The sequence below is a fragment of the Nycticebus coucang genome, chromosome 14, assembly GCF_027406575.1.
Source record: "Nycticebus coucang isolate mNycCou1 chromosome 14, mNycCou1.pri, whole genome shotgun sequence".
Classification (NCBI taxonomy): domain Eukaryota; kingdom Metazoa; phylum Chordata; class Mammalia; order Primates; family Lorisidae; genus Nycticebus; species Nycticebus coucang.
The window spans coordinates 1,134,759-1,152,849 of NC_069793.1; the positions used below are offsets into that span (position 1 = coordinate 1,134,759).

Below are 18,091 nucleotides of genomic sequence, written 5' to 3' on the forward strand. Positions count from 1 at the left end.
TTGCAGCCTTCGGGGCTGATCTCACAGAACTGCTGTGACCCTGCTCCACACAGAGCTCTGTTGTGCACTGTGTACCTGGGCCCTTGGCCTTCCTGAAGGCAGAGCTGCAGATGGCAGAGTGGGAGACACACATGGCAGGGAGCAGTTGGGGGCGTCTGTGACCCTGAAATCTACCCTGCCAGTCGTGTCTTGAGTGCTGAGCCTGTCCTCCAGGAAGCATACAGTCACCAATGGCCACTGGGTCTACTCCAGGCCACCTGTCCTCTATAAACAAGTGACCATGGCCTCTGCAGCCAGTGAGATTGGGGGTGTCAAGGGCAAGCAGCCCAGAGCTATTAACCACAAAGGCAACAGACCTCCTCCAGCTGGCAAAGGCCTGCTCTGCTTATAGGATCAGAGAGCTTAGTCCTTCCTGTCCTCTGAGAGTCTGGGCCGTGAGAACCCAGGGCTACAGGGACACTGGTGATGAAGGTGGCATGTGGGGCTCTGCTGTATGGGCACAGGTGGCAGAAAAGCAGGCCCTTGAGGTCACCCTGTTGTTCACTGTTGTGTCTGGGGGCCACAGAAAAGTCAAAGGCAGTCAGCCCAGAAACAGTCCTGTGCTCCCATTGCTCCTCGAAGACTGGCAGGGATGGCTGTCAGGGTGCATGCAGCTGCTGTAGCCACCTCTGGCAGAGGCGGGCCCCAGTGGAGGCCTGGGATGGCCAGGCAGCCTCCTGCCCTCAGGAGGACAGCAAGGCCCAGACAGGGCTTGACAAGCCAGGAGGGTGTAGGGTGTGCTCTTCTGTATTGAGGGACAACCCTGTGGGAGGCAGCTGGCTGTAATTAGGAGAAATTCAAGGAGGTACAAACATTTCTTTATTTCAAAACATGGTGATGAGACAACATCTAGACATTTGAACATAATGTTATTCCAAACAGAAAACAAACAAAAACAAATGAAGGGACAACTACTATAAAATAACACCTTACTTTTAAGGAGAATTTACCTTAAATCTGGGAATTGGAAAGAAGCCACAGAGAATTCATGCAGCAGTAAACACAAATGCTGCAGACCACGGAAATTCACGCAGAAGTGTTCTCTGCCTTCCTGCCCTCACCCTCTTCAGAATCTCCAGGAGAAATGGAGTGCGGCTGAGGTGAAAATACCCCCCAAACATCAGAGTTGCCTGGCTTGTTTGCATTTATTTTTTTTGAGACAGAGTCTCACTTAGTTGCTCTGGTAGAGTGCCGTGGCATCACAGCTCACAGCAAGCTCAAACTCCTGGGCTCAAGGGATCCTCTTGCCTCGTCTTCCCAAGTAGCTGGGACTATAGGTGCCTGCCACAATGCCTGACTAGTTTTAGACATGGGGTTGCTCTGGCTCAGGCTGGTTTTGAACCTGTGAGCTCAAGCAATCTGCCTGCCTTGACCTCTCAGAGTGCTAGGATTACAGGGGTGAGCCATTGCACCTGGCCCGTTTATTTTCTTTTGGAAACCAGGGTGCCAGGTTCCACCCAGGCTTGAGCTGCGGCCCCTCTGGGGAAATCTCACATGGGGCCTGGACTTAGAGCATACTGTCTTCTCAGAATAGCAAGAGAAGGCCCCGGAAGCCCCTTCTGAAGGTCTCTATACTCCCTCTCGGCCTGGGGGCCACTGAAAGCAGACCGCAGTCTGGCAGGTATCCTGGGTTCACCTTGGTGGCTGCCCAGGACAACACGAGTCCCCTCTGCTTCAGCTCCTGACATATGGGCCCCCAGCAGCTTGTTCTGCCCTGATTCCTGCTCCCTACCCCTGACAAAATCCATGTGAACTTACCAAAATCACCTATCAGTAGGGAAAATACCCTGCTCATTCAGCAAGGGGCAGGGCACAGAGGGGTGGTGACAGCTGGGGGTCTTCTGCAGGGTTGTCCCTGGAGCCTGAGTCTATCTGACAAAGGCAGCGATGGCGACCACCTGCAGCGCGGCCTCCAAGCTGTGGAGCACCAGGAGCACAGTGCTGAGGGCCAAGTCCACCCACAGCACAAGGGTCTGCCAGAGCAGGAAGTGGGCAGAGAGGAGGGCACTGCCCACAGTGAGAGCCAGGCTGGCGGCCAGTGGGCCCTCGGCCTCTGTCAGGTTTCCTTTGGTGCCTGCAGAGGAAAGTGATGAGTGAGACGAGGCTGCAGAATGCTCCTGGAGACCCACCGCCCACAGGTGCCAGTGAGGGCTGCTGCTCAGGACCCATCTGAGTTCACTGGCCCACACTGCGCCAGGGCCTGAGGATTCTAAGGAAACAACTCAGAAGAGGCAGAAAGCAAAAAGCACAGCAGGCTGCATGTCCCCCCCATGGGAGGCACCCACTGCAGCTGCACACCCCCGTAGACTTCAGTCTCTGGCTCACTGTGGAGGCTGGAGAGAGTTTGGGTTCTAAAGATCAGGTGCATCTGCCCCTTTGCTTAATTCCAAGTGGAACAGAAGGAATTTTATTCAAAGCTTCTAAAAATATCTTACTCTGGGCTAAGGCCAATTCTGGAAAATTTCATAAATTCTTATAAAAAATAAAACTGCATATTTAACAAATGGATCAGTCACAAGCTAACCCCAAGTGCTTTAGAGCTTGGGGACCCCTGGAGACTGGCCAACTGCCATGCTTGTGCCCTCCCAGCAGTGCCACCTCTGGGGCTATGAAGTTCTAGCACCTGGCTGACACCTCCGTCAGAGCACTCTCCACATGATAAACAGCTGAGCAAAGCTATATACACCCACCCAGTGAAGCCTACATCTGACAAGAGAAAGGCAGGGCCCAGCTTCCCTATATGCCTCAGTTTCCTTGCCGCACACCGGGTATCACAGGTGTGTGTGCACGCAAGGGCCTGAGACCACAGCTCTGCAGATATAAAGTGCCTCAGGAGTGCCAGCTGTCTGGACGTGACACACAGATGTGCTGTGTACATGTGATTGTGACCAGGGTCCAGAGGGGCAGAGGCCAGGGCTGAAAGCCCCAGGCTGTGCCATAGTGGTGAGCTCTGGGAAGGAGGAATTTCCTAGGCTTACCTCTGCACCCGTGTCTTGTGTGAGCGTGCCCTAGAACGAGCACTGTGTTTAAGGACAGGGGATATGGGGCACTAGAAGTGGTTGCAGGTTTGGGGCCCCCAGAGCAGGACTGGGGACACTGAGCAGCTCCCTAACTTTTCAGACTCCCCTGCGCTGGTGGGGACCTGACAGAACCCTCTACATTTCTCCTCAGATGGCTGAGGCCAACAGGAAAGAAAGGGGGTGCAAATGAGCATTCTGGGGCTCTAGTCCTGCTGGTCAGCCTGGGTTCTGGCTGCAGTGCCACTACCCAGTGCTCCCACAGGACATAGGTCCAGATGCAAAGTGTCTCTCCCTGTGATGCCACCAGTGTTATCTGTCTCTTGGACAAGCTTCTGAATAAAGGATTAATACTTAATGGCACTGTAAAGCGAGCCTACAAAGCAACCGGTTAAGCAGTTTGGATAAAAAATGTCTCCAAGAATCATATTATGGAATGACTAACGTTAAAGATTCAGAATGTTTTAGAGAGTAACTATGTTATCACAAGTACTTTATGGTTTTCATGGTCAACTCACCTAAGTATAACCGAATTCCTTCCAGAATTCCCATAACAAACAGCAGGATCAGGTCGCGAGCCAGGTAGGCAGAAGGGTAGCTGAACACCTGGCCTGCTGGGCAAGGAACACACAGGAACAGTTACTGGCACAGCCACAACAACCCCTCCCATTGCCATTAGTTCATGACTTACTTTTATATACAATCATCAGGAGTGTAGCCAGGAAGTAAAGGGCGTAGTACATTCCACTGAGATAAAACAGCATTTGAAGAGGAACCGAAGAAAGCTGGTCGCCGGTTAAGGGTTCTCATGCCCAAGAGACTCAGGAGCACCTCCCACACGGCTGAGGAGAGGGGCAGGCTGGTTCTGCCATCTGTTCTGTGGCTACAAACCCTCAGGACTGGCTTAGGCTCTGGCAGATAGGCACCCACGGTGGCCATGGAGACCCAGCCAGTGGCTCCCTGCCTGTCTGGGGCTTCTGTTCTGTGCTTGCTCCCAGTGTGGACCCACTACCAGCCAGGCCCACCATGGATCTGAGCACCGCAACCCTAGTCCCCGCCGACTATAGGCAGGGCTGGCCAGAGGATAGCTGGCCCAGTTATAAGGTAGAGAAAGAAAAGGACTTCTTTCGTTTTCTTCAGAGGAAACCTACTTCTCTCCTGGGCACACAAACATCCACCAGCAACTTCCTAGCCTTGGTACCCTGCATATTTATCTGTGCTAAAACAAGTCTGTAGTCATTCAAAGTGAAGGGATGTCATCTTCCTGCTACTGGCTTGGGTAGAGGCAGGTGACAGTTCCCTGGGGGTGCTGGGCAGTCTGCAGAGCTCAGCTGATCTGGCAGTCTCCTGGAAGGGGCCTCAGCAGGTGGTGATAGAGACAGCATCCCCCATTCAGAGGAAGTTAATTAACTCTAAATCTCTCAGGGAACACCTCACCCTCTTAAAAGCAAAATCAGGCAGCTTATGGAAATGGTGGGTGGGAGGGTGGAAAGCTCACTGCTTTGGCCAGCAGTGCAGCTCTTTGGGTGCCGTCTTGGAGAAGGGATGTCGCAGCAGGATACCACTGTGGAGGAGCCTCTCCCTGGAAGAGAAAGAGCAGTCAGGAAGGCCCAAATCCCAACAGGATACTTTCCTGGGCCTGGCCCAACACTGGTGGGGACCATCAGCTTCATTATCCTTTGATCTCATCCTTACAGAAAGGGAGTGTTTACTGTGGGCCTATGTCCACCCCTTTAAGGAGGACGTGGCGCTCACTGACTCTCAGAATGTGCACTTGCAGGCAGAGATGCCGTGACAAGAAATCTCCACCTTGCCAAGGCCAGACCAACAGGCCAGGCGAGACCCAAGTGTCTCAGGACTATCCCAAATCTGCACAAACAGTAGCTTTCCTCACTCTCTGTGGTTTCTGAATATTTGCCACACATACATAATTAAATGAAAACTTTTTCTGGTTTGAGTTATAACAATATCATAACAGACAAAATTCCTTTGATTTTATTCATTGTTCCAAATATTCATGTAAAAATAAGAATTTTTTTTTGTTTTTGAAAGTCTCTCACCCCTTCGCTTTGGGTGGAGTGCTAAGGCGTCACTATAGCTCACAGCAACCTCAAACTACTAGGCTCAACTGATCCTCTTGCATCAGCCTCCGGACTAGCTAGGACTACAGGTGCCTGCCACAACACCCAGCTAATTTTAGAAATGGGGTAACGCTTAGGCTGGTCTCAAACTCCTGAGCTCAAGCAATCATCCTGCTTTGGCCTCCCAGATGCTGGAATTTACAGGCAAGAGCCACAGTGCCCCGTCTTCAAAAGTAAGAATTTTCTGACCCAGCAATCCAATCTTCTTCTGTTGTGTTATCTCTGGAACACCCTCCTCCTACCCACATTACAAGTTATCAGTTTTCCCCAATCTTCTTCATTTCTCCCACTGACTGCACCTTGGATGGAATGTGGTGGGTCAGATCACCTGTCTGAAGAGAGCTTCATGATAGCTGTGCACCTATGATATGCACATATCTCTATGTGCATAAATACACCAATATAAATTTAGAATTAGGCAAACCCCCCTCATAAAAGGAATGTATTGCAGGGCAGAGAGCAGGACAGTGGCCTCAACAGACCTTTCTTTTCTCTCTTCAGTTCCAGGGAAGACAGGAAAGAAACTCCCAGCTTGGTGAGTTTTTGTGGGTGATCCCATGACTTCTCTGGCTGATCTGGGGCCTTCTGTGCCAGAGTCTGTGGAATCTCACATAGACAATAGTTTTAAAGTGGTAAACAGGGCATCATCAACAGAGACTCAGAGCTGGGCTTCTAGAAGAGGTGGCACATGCTGGCAGCAGGAAGCCCAGTGAGGGGTGAACCAACTCTCATCATGTTACCAGGTGGGGCACTCTTTAAACCTGATCTGTTCTTTTCCAGGCCTCAGGTAAAAGCGGCTACCTAGATACCAGTCTTAAGACGGTCAATATCATGTTAATTAGGATTTCCTCCCTTCTGATCCTTCCCCTAAAGTTAGCTTCCTAAACATTTCAAATGTATCTCCTACATAACCATTGTAATAAACTGAAACTGTGAGGCTTAGAGGAGGAAAAAAACTGTTTGAAACCCTTATGTTATATAGCATTGAAATAAATAACACGAAGGACAATGCCAGTAACTGCTCTAACAGCTTCGGACCTGCAGGAGCTCATTCCGACTGGCACAGCCTAGACTTCCAGGATGAGTGCCTGAAATCGCAAGGTGTCAGGCAGGAGCTAAACGTGGCCGTGGAACAGAATTCGTGTTCTCCCCAGTGTGGAGGACAAGGTGCACGAAGGATCCTGTTCTGGAATAAACTTAATTTTTACGAAATTCAAACACACAGACTTCTGGACATGTGCGGGTGGAAGCGGGAGGGCCGCGCTCCACGGCGGACGTGTGGACCCCCGCCACCCCCAACCTGCTTCTTGGCCGGCTGTGTGTGAACACAACGCTCGCCACCTGCTCAGGGCGGCGGCCGGCTGTCTCCGGGGTGCCATTCGCGGCGAGGGCCCTGCAGGAGGGCTGGCCCGGCCCGCGCCCCGCCGCCCGGCGGGCCAACGCGGACCCGACCGGGGCTCCCCGTGGGCGACGGCCGCACAGACCTGGGAGAGCGCTGAGCTCTAAAAAGGATCGTCAGCGGGGAGACTCCGCGCCGGGCAGGCCCGGCCCCTCCAAGCCCGCGGGCACCGCAGAGCTCACCTCGCCTCGTGGCCGCCATCTTGCCAGCCCCGCCCGCCGGTCCGCCGCGATCCCGGCAGCCTCTCCGCCCGCGCCGCTCGCGCCTCTTCGGCCATTTACGCCTCTTCTGCCGAAGGGACCCGACCACTCAGCGTTTCGAGCCGCGGCCGAGGCGCGATTAAGCCGTCCGGCGGCGCTCGGGCACTTTCGGACAGGAGGAGGCGGAGAACCGAGGCTCGAGTGCTTTCGGGCTCGGGCACGTTCGGCTCAGCTCGGCTCGGCCTCGGGCTGACTCGGCTCTTGCTGGTGGTGGGGGCAGATGAAACCTGCGGCGCAAGGCCTTCTCTGAGGGGCCATACTGAGTTGGGGTCGGCGTGAGTCTGTCCGGAGCCGGCCAGCTCCGTGGGGCAGGGACGACGGCTGTGTCATCCTCCTAGGCAGTGAAGCGGGCCGGGGTCGATCTGCTCGGAAGCCCTCGTCCGGTCCCGGACCCATTCGGACTGACTCGTCTCTTCACTTCGGGTAGCTTCGACCTTCCGCGCTTCGGGACTCTTGGCCTCGATTCGGCTCGGCATCTTCGTACAGGTTCGGCCCTGCTCGGGCAGTCTCGGCTAGGCTCGGCTCCGCTCGGCGGGTGGCCTCGGCTGGGCTCCGCTCGGCGCCTGGGTGCCGCTTCGGCCTCTGCTCGGGCGGCGGCTTCGGGCTGCCTCGGCCGGGCTCGGGCGGCCTCTTCGGGCCCCGCTTCGGGCTCGGCGCCCGGCGCTTCGGGCGGCCCCGGACCGCGCCTTCGGGCGGGCTCGGCGGAGTCCGGATGGAGGACTCGGACTCGGCGGCAAAGCAGCTGGGCCTGGCAGAGGCGGCGGCAGTGGCGGCCGCGGCCGCTGTGGCGGCGGCGGCCGCGGCCGCGGCGGGAGGCGAGGCGGAGGAGCCAGTGCTGAGCAGGGACGAGGACTCTGAGGAGGACGCGGACTCGGAGGCAGAGCGCGAGACGCGGCGGGTCACAGCCGTGGCTGTGATGGCGGCAGAGACGGGGCACATGGACATGGGTGCCGAGGCCCTGCCCGGCCCCGACGAGGCCGCCACTGCCGCCGCCTTCGCAGGCAAGTGCGCCCGCGCGCCGCTGGCCTCTCGCCTCGCCGGGTTCCCGCGCACCTGCTGCGCAGGCCCGTCCCGCCCCCACCTGTCCCGCACCTGCCCTGCAGTCCAGTCCTGCCCTCACCTGTCCCGCGCACCTGTCTCGCAGGCTAAGCCCACCCCAACTTGTCCTGCGCGCCTGACCCCCCCCCACTTGTCCTTCGCATGTGCCGGGCACTGGTCCTGCAGGCCAGTCCTGTCCCCACCTTTGTCACGCCCCTCAGGCCCCTGGCCCCACACACGTTTCTGCTGGCCCACCCTGGCCCTGCCCTGCACACATCTGCTCCCTGTACTCCTTTTCCTTGGTCTAGCCCCACCTTGTTCTGCCCTTCACTCTGTACCCCTCTAGAACCTTTTCAGTACTTGTCTCCTGCCCTGCCTATCCTCCCCTTGGTCCATCCTGGGTGTTAATGGTATAGGAGGGTCAGGTGCAGACCCTATCCTGGAGCAGCCCGAGGGCAGGTGGACATGTGTGGTCAGGAGGAATGCCTCCAGTGCTAAGGGCCAGGTCAGACATGACCTGAGTGCTGGGGAGCAAGACAGTCCTCAGCTGCATGGCTTCACAGTGGCCTAGGAGACATCACACAGGCCTCCTCCCCATCTGCACCCTTCCTTCCCTTCCTTTTCTCTTTTCCTTTAAGGATCTTCCCTTCTATACTGCTGCCCTCCTGTCAAGCTCCCTTTTGAAGGGAGCCGCACACATTCCTTCCCTTCAAGCATCCTCATTCTCAGGGTTCATGATGCAGGAGCCTCAGGCCCTGTCCACAAGTGCCCCTCAGGGTGTGCCTCCCCAGACTGCCCCCTGCAGTGGGCCCTGCCCCAGCTCGCTGGGCAGTGGGAGTGGAGACCTGCCCAGTGTTGGACACCCTTCCCCATTGGAGCTCTAGGTGTCCTCTGAGGGTTGGCCCAGGGCTCACTGTGAGTCTTCACTTGGAGGAGCACGTTTCCAAGGTCCTCCTTCATCACAAGGCACTTTCCCAAGGGGAGCTTTGCAGGTCTGGGGGGTGGACACTGGGCTGGGGAGCTGGGCATATCAGAGCTGTTATGTGTTCACTGGGGGTTTGCTGAGCCCCACTGAGGCTGGGAGAGCCCAGCACCCAGGTCCTGTCTTGGCACAGGTGCTCTGGTCAGCTGGGCCATTCACAGAAGGGGGAAGGACCTTGTGACCCTCCGGGGCTTCAGTTTTTTTCTTTTTTCTTTTTTTGTTTAGAGACAGAGTCTCACTTTGTCACCCTTGGTAGAGTGCGTCACAGCTCACAGCAACCTCCAGCTCTTGGGCTTAGGTGATTCTTTTGCCTCAGCCTCCCAAATAGCTGGGACTTTAGGCACCTGCCACAATGCCCAGCTAATCTTTGTTGCAGTTGTCATTGGTTAGCTGGCCCGGGCAGGGTTCGAACCCACCACCTTTGGTGTATGTGGCTGGCGCTGTAACCACTGTTCTACAAGCACCGAGCCTTTTTTTTTTTTTTTTTTTTTTTTGACACTTTGTCCCATGGTCTCATAGCTCACAGCAATTCTTGGGATCCTATTGTCTCAGCTTCTCTGGTAGCTGAGACTACAGATGCCTACCACAACTCCTGACTATTTTTTAGAGATGGGGTCTTGCTCTTGTTCAGGCTGGTCTGGACTCCTGAGCTCTGGCAATCCACCTGCCTTGGCCTCCCAGAGTGCTGGGATTACAAGCATGAGCCACTGTGCCTGGCCCTTCGGGACTTCAGTTTTCATTGCTAACTGGTTTGACATTGAGATTTGAGGGTGCCGGCCCCATATACTAGAGGTGGAAGGTTCAGAAATGGCCCCAGCCAAAAACTGCAAAAAAAAAAAAAAAAAAAGAGAGAGATCTGGGGAAATCAGGTTTTGCTTCACACTTTTGTACGTTTTGCACGTAACTTTCTGAATGTAGTAAAAAAATGCCATGCTGTCCCTTATTACATAAGAGAAACATGTTTTTCCTACAAAATTTTATAGTCATGTTTTGCTATTTTAAAAACATTTTAATATATTTTTGTTATGAGTTGCTGAAGTAACTTAGCAGGACTTGCTAGCATCTGGGGCCACCTGTGGGCAGATGTCTGGCTGAGCTATCTTTGGACTTGTGTGTTGAGGCACATCTCCTGTGCAGTGTGGCCATCCTGGCTTGCTGGCCTTGGCTGGGCTCCAAGTGTGGCCTGACAGTAGAGGTGGCCAGTGAACAGTATTTTCAGTACTGCTGGTGATGGCTGAGCTAATGGTGTGAACAAGACTGATTGAGCCATTGCTGTTTGCGTACCTACTGTGCAACAGAGATTGCCTTGGGACATTCTGGAATGCTGGGTGACAGAAAGGGACTGCTTGCACCAAGGAAAGGCTTTGTACACCTGTGTACAGCTCCCCACCAGTGAGCATCATGGTCCTTGGTGTTGGGGGAGGCAGCAGCACCCAACAGGCAGGTTGGACGTGCTCTTGAGGAGAAAGAGGAGCGAGGGAAGGGGTTGGAGACCACAGGCGGTGACAGTGAGTATGATGGTGGTTGCCTGGCCCTACAGTGGAGGGACCCCAGAGGAACCCAGGCAGGATTTGAGCCTACTCTGTGTGGACTGCACAGGGGAGTCCAGAAGGGGTCCCCCCCACTCTGGGAGGAGACTAAGGGTAGGATCTCTGCCAGTGCAGGGCATGTCTGTAGCTTGGTGGAGCTGTGGCTGGCTCTATGTAGGGGGTGGGTTTGTTGGGAGCAGTTTTTTTTTTTTGGCAGTTTTTGGCCAGGGCTGGGTTTGAACCCACCACCTCTGGCATATGGGGCTGGCACCCTACTCCTTTGAGCCACCGGCGCCGCTTTTTTTTTTTTTTGAGACAGAGCCTCAAGCTGTCCCCCTGGGTAGAGTGCCATGGCATCACATCTCACAGCAACCTCCAACTCCTGGACTCAAGTGAGTCTTCTGCCTCCATCTCCCAAGTAGCTGGGACCACAGGCACCCGCCACAACGCCTGGCCACCATTGTTATTTGGCGGGCCTGCGCTGGATTTGAACCCGCCAGCTCAGGTGTATATGGCTGGTGCCTTAGCCACTTGAGCCACAGGTGCTGAGCCATCTTTTTTTTTTTTTTCTTTTCTTTTTTTGAGACAGAGCCTCAAGCTGGCTCCCTGGGTAGAGTGCCATGGCATCAGAGCTCACAGCAACCTCCAACTCCTGGGCTCAAGCTATTCTCCTGCCTCTGCCTTCTTGGGAGCAGTTTTTACTGTTCATAGTGGCTTATTGGAAGAACAAGTTTCTTCCCTTTTTCCTGGAAGAACCAGATGACTTAGACTGGGGGCTAGAAATGTTGATGGGTGGTTTTTATCAAAGTTTGCAGATGTCCCAGGTGGACATCTGCATATCTGAGTGGCAATTGCTCCTTGTGAGGCATTGAACAGGGGGGTGCTCTTCTTGGTTTGTGTAGACAGTTAGGATTCATCGCCTGTTAAATTAGGTTCCTTCTTTTGCAGAGGTGACCACGGTGACGGTGGCCAACGTGGGGGCCTCTGCGGACAATGTGTTTACCACATCGGTGGCGAATGCGGCATCGATCTCAGGACACGTTCTGGTAAGCTCTTTACGGTGCAGCCCCATGTAGTGGGCACCATGCTCCGGCCTTCTCCAGGGCTTGTCCTCTGTGAGGGTGTCTGTCACTTTCTGCAAACCTCAGGAGCACAGGGGGTCCTGCTTAGAGCCTCAAGACTGTGCTGGGATGTCAGAAATGAGAGCTGGGGAGGAGCTGCTATGGAAAGCCAGGTGAAGGGATGTCTTCTCCTCACTTACCTTCTCCAACAAGGAAGGTGCACAGTAGAGGTGGCCTTCATGAAGTGATGAAACCTGGGAGAGCTGTGCGCACAAGGAACCGCCTTCCCTAGGGGCCTTGAGGCCAGTGTCTGGGCGGGAACTTCCAGCATTTGGCTCAGTCCAGGCTGCTCCAGGCCCAGAGTTGAGCTTCTGCCCTCGGCCATTCTGTCTGCTCTCCTTATCCAGCTTCAGTGTTTCTGAAAGAATCACTGTGTTTGCCTACCAAATTCTGTGCATTTATAGTCCAGTCTCCCGTACAAGTTCATTTTGCAGGCCTTACAGCTGTCCTTTTAAAAAAATCCACTGCCTGGCACAGTTGCTCACACCTATAATCCCATTGAGCTTTGGGAAGCAGAGGTGGGAGAATCACTTGAAGACAGGAGTTAAAAACCATCCTAAGCAACATAACAAGACCTCGTCTCTATAAAAAATTAAAATAAAAAATTAGCCAGACCGGCTCAGCCCCTATAGCTCAGCTGCTCAGGCGCCAGCCACATACACCAGAGCTGGCGGGTTCAAACCAACCCAGGCCTGCCAAACGACGACAATTACAACAAAAAAATAGCTGGGCGTTGTGGCAGGCACCTGTAGTCCCAGCTACTTGGGAGGCTGAGGCAAGAGAATCGCTTAAGCCTAAGAGTTTGAGGTTGCTGTGAGTTGTGATGCCACGGCACTCTACCAAGGGCGACATAGTGACACTCTGCCTCAAAAAAAAAAACAAATTAGCCAGGCCATGTTGTCATGTGCCTGTAGTCCTGTAGTCTCAGCTACTCAAGAGGCTAAGGCAGGGGGATCGCTTGAGGCCAGGAGTTTGAGGTTTCAGTGAGCCATGATGACATCACAACATTCCAGTTTAGGTGACAGTGAGACCACTGCCTCTAAAAACAAAATAAAACAGGCCTGGCACAGTGGCTCATGCCTGTAATCTTAGCACTTTGGGAGGCTGAGGCAGGTGGATTGCCTGAGCTCATGAATTTGAGACCAACCTGAGCAAGAGTGAGACCCTGTCTGGAAATAGCTGGGCGTTGTGGCAGGCGCCTATAGTTGCAGCTACTCTGGAGGCTGAGATAAGAGAATCACTTGAGCCTAAGAGTTTGAAGTTGCTGTGAGCTGTGATGCCAGGGCACAGTACCAAGGGCAACAAGTGAGACTCTGTCTCAAAACAAAACAAAACGAAAAGCAAACAGAAAAGTTGCTGACAGTCAGTCCTTCATGCCCATGTGCAGAACTCTTCCATGCTATGTTGTATCAGCCTGTTCTTTATTTTACGTTTTATATGTGAGGCCTTCAGTGATTCTGGGATGTCTGCTTGGCCAGGGCAGGCAGCCTAGTTACCAGAGGCAGGTGCCAGGCTGGGTTCGGTTTCCAGCAAGGGGATTCCCTGGGACTGTTGCCACCTGTTAAACCTGTTGCAGCAACATTCCCAGCCTTGGTCGCATGCCTGGGACATCACACCCATATACCTGCAAGTAGAGTTGTCCTTAGAATGATAACAGAAACTTACTCTCTTAATTCTTTTTTTTTTTTTTTGAGACAGAGTCTCACTATGTCACGCTTGGTAGAGTGCCATGGCATCATAGCTCACAGCAACTTCACACTACTGGCCTCAAGCGATTCTCTTGCCTTAGCCTCCCAACTAGCTGGGACTGCAGGCCAGCCCCACCCAGCCTGGTTTTATACTCTCACAACAATAACATTATGGTGTTCCCGAGTGGTGGATCTGGGCAGGTGCTCTGGAGGTCTTTGGTCTGCCATGGCTGCCTGAACAAAGCCTTAATGCTGGAGTTTGTTGGACGGCCTAGTTGGGAGTGCCCAGGCTCCAGCAGGCGGTAGGGGAAGTAAGGGGGGATAAGGACTCTGGCTGGCCATGGAGGGGTGTGTGCCACTTAAAGGGCGAGTTTGGGGCTGGCACACAGGAAGTCCATGGCAGTCATGGCAGCATTCAGCCAGTGTGGACATGTTTCTTAGGAGGCCCTGGGGCTGTCAAGAGCTCTGAGTGGGATGGGGTGTGAGAAGGAGTCCTGCTCCTGGCCATGCCTGCAGGAGCCAGTTTGGGCTCTTGTAAACCTTTCTTCAAATCTGCAGCCTGTACTCCTTGGATAGAAGTTGGGGCATGTCTTGTTTGTGCAGCGTATTTCTGGAACATGTTCATTCTTTAGCTCTGAGGGTGACCGGGAGCCTTCTGCTCAGCACTGCCCAGACTCAGGCATCAACTTCTCTTGTTCTTTGCTCTAAGTCTTTTAGAAACATCTTCAGACAGGATATGGGATCCCTAGGTGAATGTCCCTTCTTGGTGACAAGCAGGCAGTGAGCCTTGCTGGGGGGCCACAACCCCCCGGCTCTGGGATGCATCTCAGGGTTGTCCTGGGAGCTGACTTGGGGGCGGTGCCCTTTCTTCCAGTCTGGCAGGACAGCCCTTCAGATTGGGGACAGCCTGAACACTGAGAAGGCCACGCTGATTGTCGTGCACACGGACGGGAGCATCGTGGAGACCACTGGGCTGAAGGGCCCAGCGGCTCCCCTCACCCCAGGTAGGGTGGCGCCCCAGGCCCTGGAACAGCACATGTTTGATAGGATCTAGAATGTATTCTAGAGATTCATTTGTTTACTTCTGTGGTGAATTCGGAATATCAAATGTCAATAGATTTCAGGAGAAAAGGTAGAATTATCTATCCAGGCTGAGAAAGAATGATTCCATGGTTGGAGAGGCACGGAGTTGGTCCCTGAGTGAGGGAACACCTGGCTGTCAGGCGGCTGAGTGTGGTGCTTCCTGGTGAGCGTGCAGTCTCTCACCTTCAAAACACTTTCTCTGCCCAAGGTCCTCAGTCTCCTCCAACTCCTCTAGCTCCTGGCCAAGAGAAAGGTGGAACCAAATACAACTGGGACCCCTCGGTGTATGACAGCGAGCTGCCCGTGCGGTGCCGGAACGTCAGCGGCACATTGTACAAGAGCAGGCTCGGCTCAGGTGAGGCGGCCGCTCAGCCACTGTGGCCTCAGGGCTAAAGGTTTTACTCCTGTTTTAACTCCTACACAATAAATTTGGGGCCTAGGAAAATGCTACTGATGGTACGTACAACTAGTTAAGAAGACAGAAGGTAGGTGCAGGTGACACCTAGTCTCTGTGAACCAAAGCTGAGGCAGGGGAGAGGCATGGGGCAGGGCAGCCTGACTAGGGGCGACTGAGACCCCATCCCGCCCACAGGACAGATGTGGGGGACAGGCAGGGCTGGACCTGGTCCCCAAGTCTCCAAGTCAGCTTGGGACTTGACAAAGGATTCCAGGGTGGGCAATGCTCAGGGTGGAACATGGTTGGGTGACCTCAGACAGCAGGTGAAGAGGCCACCCACAGGGTGGATGATCACACAGGCCCAGCCAGGAGCCAGGAAGGAGGTGGGAAGGGGAGAAGGTCAGAGCAGGGCCTGGCCTGATGTTGGTGAGCTGGGTGTGACAGCAGGGCACCCCCCATGACAGGCACCTTGGTTTCAGGAGGCCGGGGCCGCTGCATCAAGCAGGGGGAGAGCTGGTACAGCCCGACTGAGTTCGAAGCCATGGCCGGGAGGGCCAGCAGCAAGGACTGGAAGAGAAGCATTCGCTACGCAGGCCGGCCCCTGCAGTGTCTCATCCAGGTGCCCAGCGCCATGTGCCGTGGTGCTCTAGGCCTGGGCGTGTGGCTTGCTGGTGTCCACACGAGCCCGTGTCAGAGGGTTACAGGGACACTGGGGTGGCCCAGCTTGGGAGGGGCACACACTTGTGGCCAGGTGGGCTGAGTCAGTCTTCCATTCCCTGGCCGAGAGCCATGAGGGTTGTGACCTTGGGTCATGTACCCTCTGTTTTCCCGTCTCCTGATCTTTAACAGGGGTAGTGACGATGTCGACCCTGCAGGATTGTTGTGAGGAGTGCCTGAGGTGACAGTGCCTGGCAAAGAATAAGCACAGAAAAGGGGGAATGTCCGATACATAAACAAACTGCCCATCAGGGCAGTGAGACTTTCACAGGCACTTGGTCCTCCTGCTCCAGGTGACTCCAGGTGACTCAGACAGGAGAGGACGTCCTCCCCTGTTCCAGGGTAGCTCTCTGGGTGTTGTGAAGGAAATAGTTCCCATAGGGTCTTTCTCTTTTTGGAAATAAGTAGGCCCTGCTACCAATAATGGCATTATGATGAGGAGAATATTCTAGAAATCATTGTATTTGATTTCTTGGAATTTTTATCCTTATGATTGGTAGTTAAGTGGTAAAACTAGTTGAAATGTTCTGGTATTGAATGATTCGCACTTAAGAACTGACATCTAATGCACCCTGGTGTGGCTCATGTTTCAGGATGGGATTTTAAACCCTCACGCTGCCTCCTGCACCTGTGCTGCCTGCTGTGACGACATGACCCTAGTAAGTGGCCAGCGACTGGGCGTGCTCTGTCTCTCGTCCTCTGCCTTGGAGAGACATTATCCTTGCTTCTCTCTGGGGATATTTTGTCCCATGTCCCTGACAGATCACATGTCTGAATAGCTGGAACATGCAGTTGGCCCTGAATGGCTGTTCAAAGAATATTCTGGGAAACTTTTTTTGGGACATCACCTTGCTCTGTCACCTAGGCTAGAGTGCTATTTGTCATGGCTCACAGTAACCTCAAACTCCTAGGCTCAAGTGATCCTCCTGCCTCAGCCTCCTGGGACTACAGGTGCCTGCCACAATGCCTGGCTAGTTTTTCTTTTTTTTTTTTTTTGTAGAGAACAGAGTCTCACCTTATCACCCTCGGTAGAGTGCTGTGGCATCACACAGCTCACAGCAACCTCCAAATCCTTGGGCTTACGCGATTCTCTTGACTCAGCCTCCCAAGTAGCTGGGACTACAGGCGCCCGCCACAACGCCCGGCTATTTTTTTGTTGCAGTTTGGCCGGGGCTGGGTTTGAACCCGCCACCCTTGGCATATGGGGCCGGCGCCCTACCCGCTGAGCCACAGGCGCTGCCCTAGTTTTTCTGTTTTTAATAGAGATGGAGGTTTTGCTCTCGGCCTCCCAGAGCACTGGGGTTACAGGTGTGAGGGACTGTGCCTGGCCACTTTCATTGATTTGGGCATATATTTCTGTGTAGTTTTTTTTTTTTTTTTTTGTAGAGACAGAGTCTCGCTTTACTGCCCTTGGTAGAGTGCCATGATGTCACACGGCTCACAGCAACCTCCAGCTCTTGGGCTTATGCGATTCTCTTGCCTCAGCCTTTCTGTGTAGTTTTTAAAAGTGTGATATTAAGGGTGGCGCCTGTGGCTCAAAGGAGTAGGGTACCGGCCCCATATGCCGAAGGTGGTGGGTTCAAACCCAGCCCCGGCCAAAACAAAACAAAACAAAAAAAACTGCAAAAAAAAAAAGAAGTGTGACATTAATTTGTAATGCATGAACTTAATAGATTAATTTCAGTCTTTCTTAGTGTTGAATATTATTATTTTAAAGTGTCTAAATTTAAAAGCTGCTTAATGAGATCTTATTTTAATATGCTTACTAACCTGGGTAATTTTTAGAAATTAAAAAAGAAAAAAATTTCTTTTTTTGAGATAGAATGTCTCTATGTTGCCCTCAGTAGAGTGCTGTGACGTCACAGCTCACAGCAACCTCAAACTATCTTGGGCTTAAGTGATTCTCTTGCCTCAGCCTCCCGAGTAGTTGGAACTACAGGCACCTGCCACAATGCCCAGCTGTTTTTGGTTGCAGTTGTTGCTTAGCAGGCCCAGGCCAGGCTTGAACTTGCCAGCCTTGGTATATGTAGCTGGCACCCTACTCAGTGAGCTATGGGAGCTGAGCCTAAAAAAGAAAATTTAATTGGAGAGATATACCATGTTCTTAAGGTAAAATTATTCTTAGATTATTTATATCTAGTTCATATATGGATTTTTTTTTTTTGAGACAAAGTCTCATTTTCTGGCCCCTGGGTAGAGGGCTGTGGTGTCAAAGCTCACAACAACCTCAAACTCTTGGGCTAAAGTGATTCTCTTGCCTTAGCTTCCCATGTAGCTGGGACAATAAGCGCCCAACATAACACCTGGCTATTTTTAGTGACACGGTCTCTCTTGCTCAGGCTGGTGTCCAACTCCTGAACTCAAGCAGTTCACCCACCTTGGCCTCCCAGAGTTCTGGGATTATAGGTGTGAGCTACTAGTCCTGGTTTATGTATAGATTTAATGTGATTCTAGTGGATAAACCCAATTTGTGACGGTAAAATAATTATAAATTTTTCATTTGGAAAAGCCAATAGGCAAGACTGTCAGAGATCTTGAGGTGGTAATAAGAGCAGTGGGGAGGCATCAGTCATGTTTAAACCGTATGGTTGAATCATTTTTAATTGCTTCAGGATACTGAAATGCTTCAGGTTCAGTCTGAGAAAACACGTGTAGGATTAGTATACTAAAAGCTAGGATA

The 18,091-nt window shown here is 53.1% G+C and overlaps 2 protein-coding genes across 12 annotated transcripts in view; one reads left to right on the forward strand and one right to left on the reverse strand.

The window, feature by feature from the left end:
* Nucleotides 1-839: 839 nt before the first annotated feature.
* TMEM80 (transmembrane protein 80) lies at nt 840-6,935 on the reverse strand. Of its 8 annotated transcripts, XR_008374355.1 has the most exons (6): nt 6,779-6,935; nt 4,619-4,638; nt 3,748-3,841; nt 3,575-3,670; nt 1,798-2,113; nt 840-1,134 (listed from the first exon to the last, which is right to left on the reverse strand). XR_008374355.1 is itself a non-coding variant. In XM_053562774.1 (5 exons), exons 1-5 carry the CDS (start codon nt 6,795-6,797, stop codon nt 1,908-1,910), a joined length of 432 nt encoding a protein of 143 aa, XP_053418749.1. In that variant the 5' UTR covers nt 6,798-6,935; the 3' UTR covers nt 840-1,907. The 8 variants fall into 8 exon arrangements, 7 of the variants coding, with proteins under 7 accessions (XP_053418749.1, XP_053418748.1, XP_053418751.1 ...); XM_053562774.1 differs by having other exon boundaries at nt 840-2,113; nt 3,575-3,667; XM_053562773.1 differs by having other exon boundaries at nt 840-2,113.
* Nucleotides 6,936-7,083: 148 nt separating this feature from the next.
* DEAF1 (DEAF1 transcription factor) overlaps nt 7,084-18,091 on the forward strand; it is a 46,623-nt gene continuing 35,615 nt past the window's right edge. For 2 of the 4 annotated variants that reach the window (XM_053562758.1, XM_053562757.1), the window contains exons 1-6: nt 7,345-7,857; nt 11,354-11,451; nt 14,089-14,218; nt 14,506-14,652; nt 15,174-15,313; nt 16,005-16,070. In XM_053562758.1, coding sequence (XP_053418733.1) covers nt 7,569-7,857; nt 11,354-11,451; nt 14,089-14,218; nt 14,506-14,652; nt 15,174-15,313; nt 16,005-16,070 — 870 coding nt within the window. In that variant the 5' untranslated portion in view covers nt 7,345-7,568. Of the gene's footprint in view, nt 7,858-11,353; nt 11,452-14,088; nt 14,219-14,505; nt 14,653-15,173; nt 15,314-16,004; nt 16,071-18,091 lie in introns of all 4 variants that reach the window. The other 2 variants (XM_053562755.1, XM_053562756.1) reach the window with 2 other exon arrangements.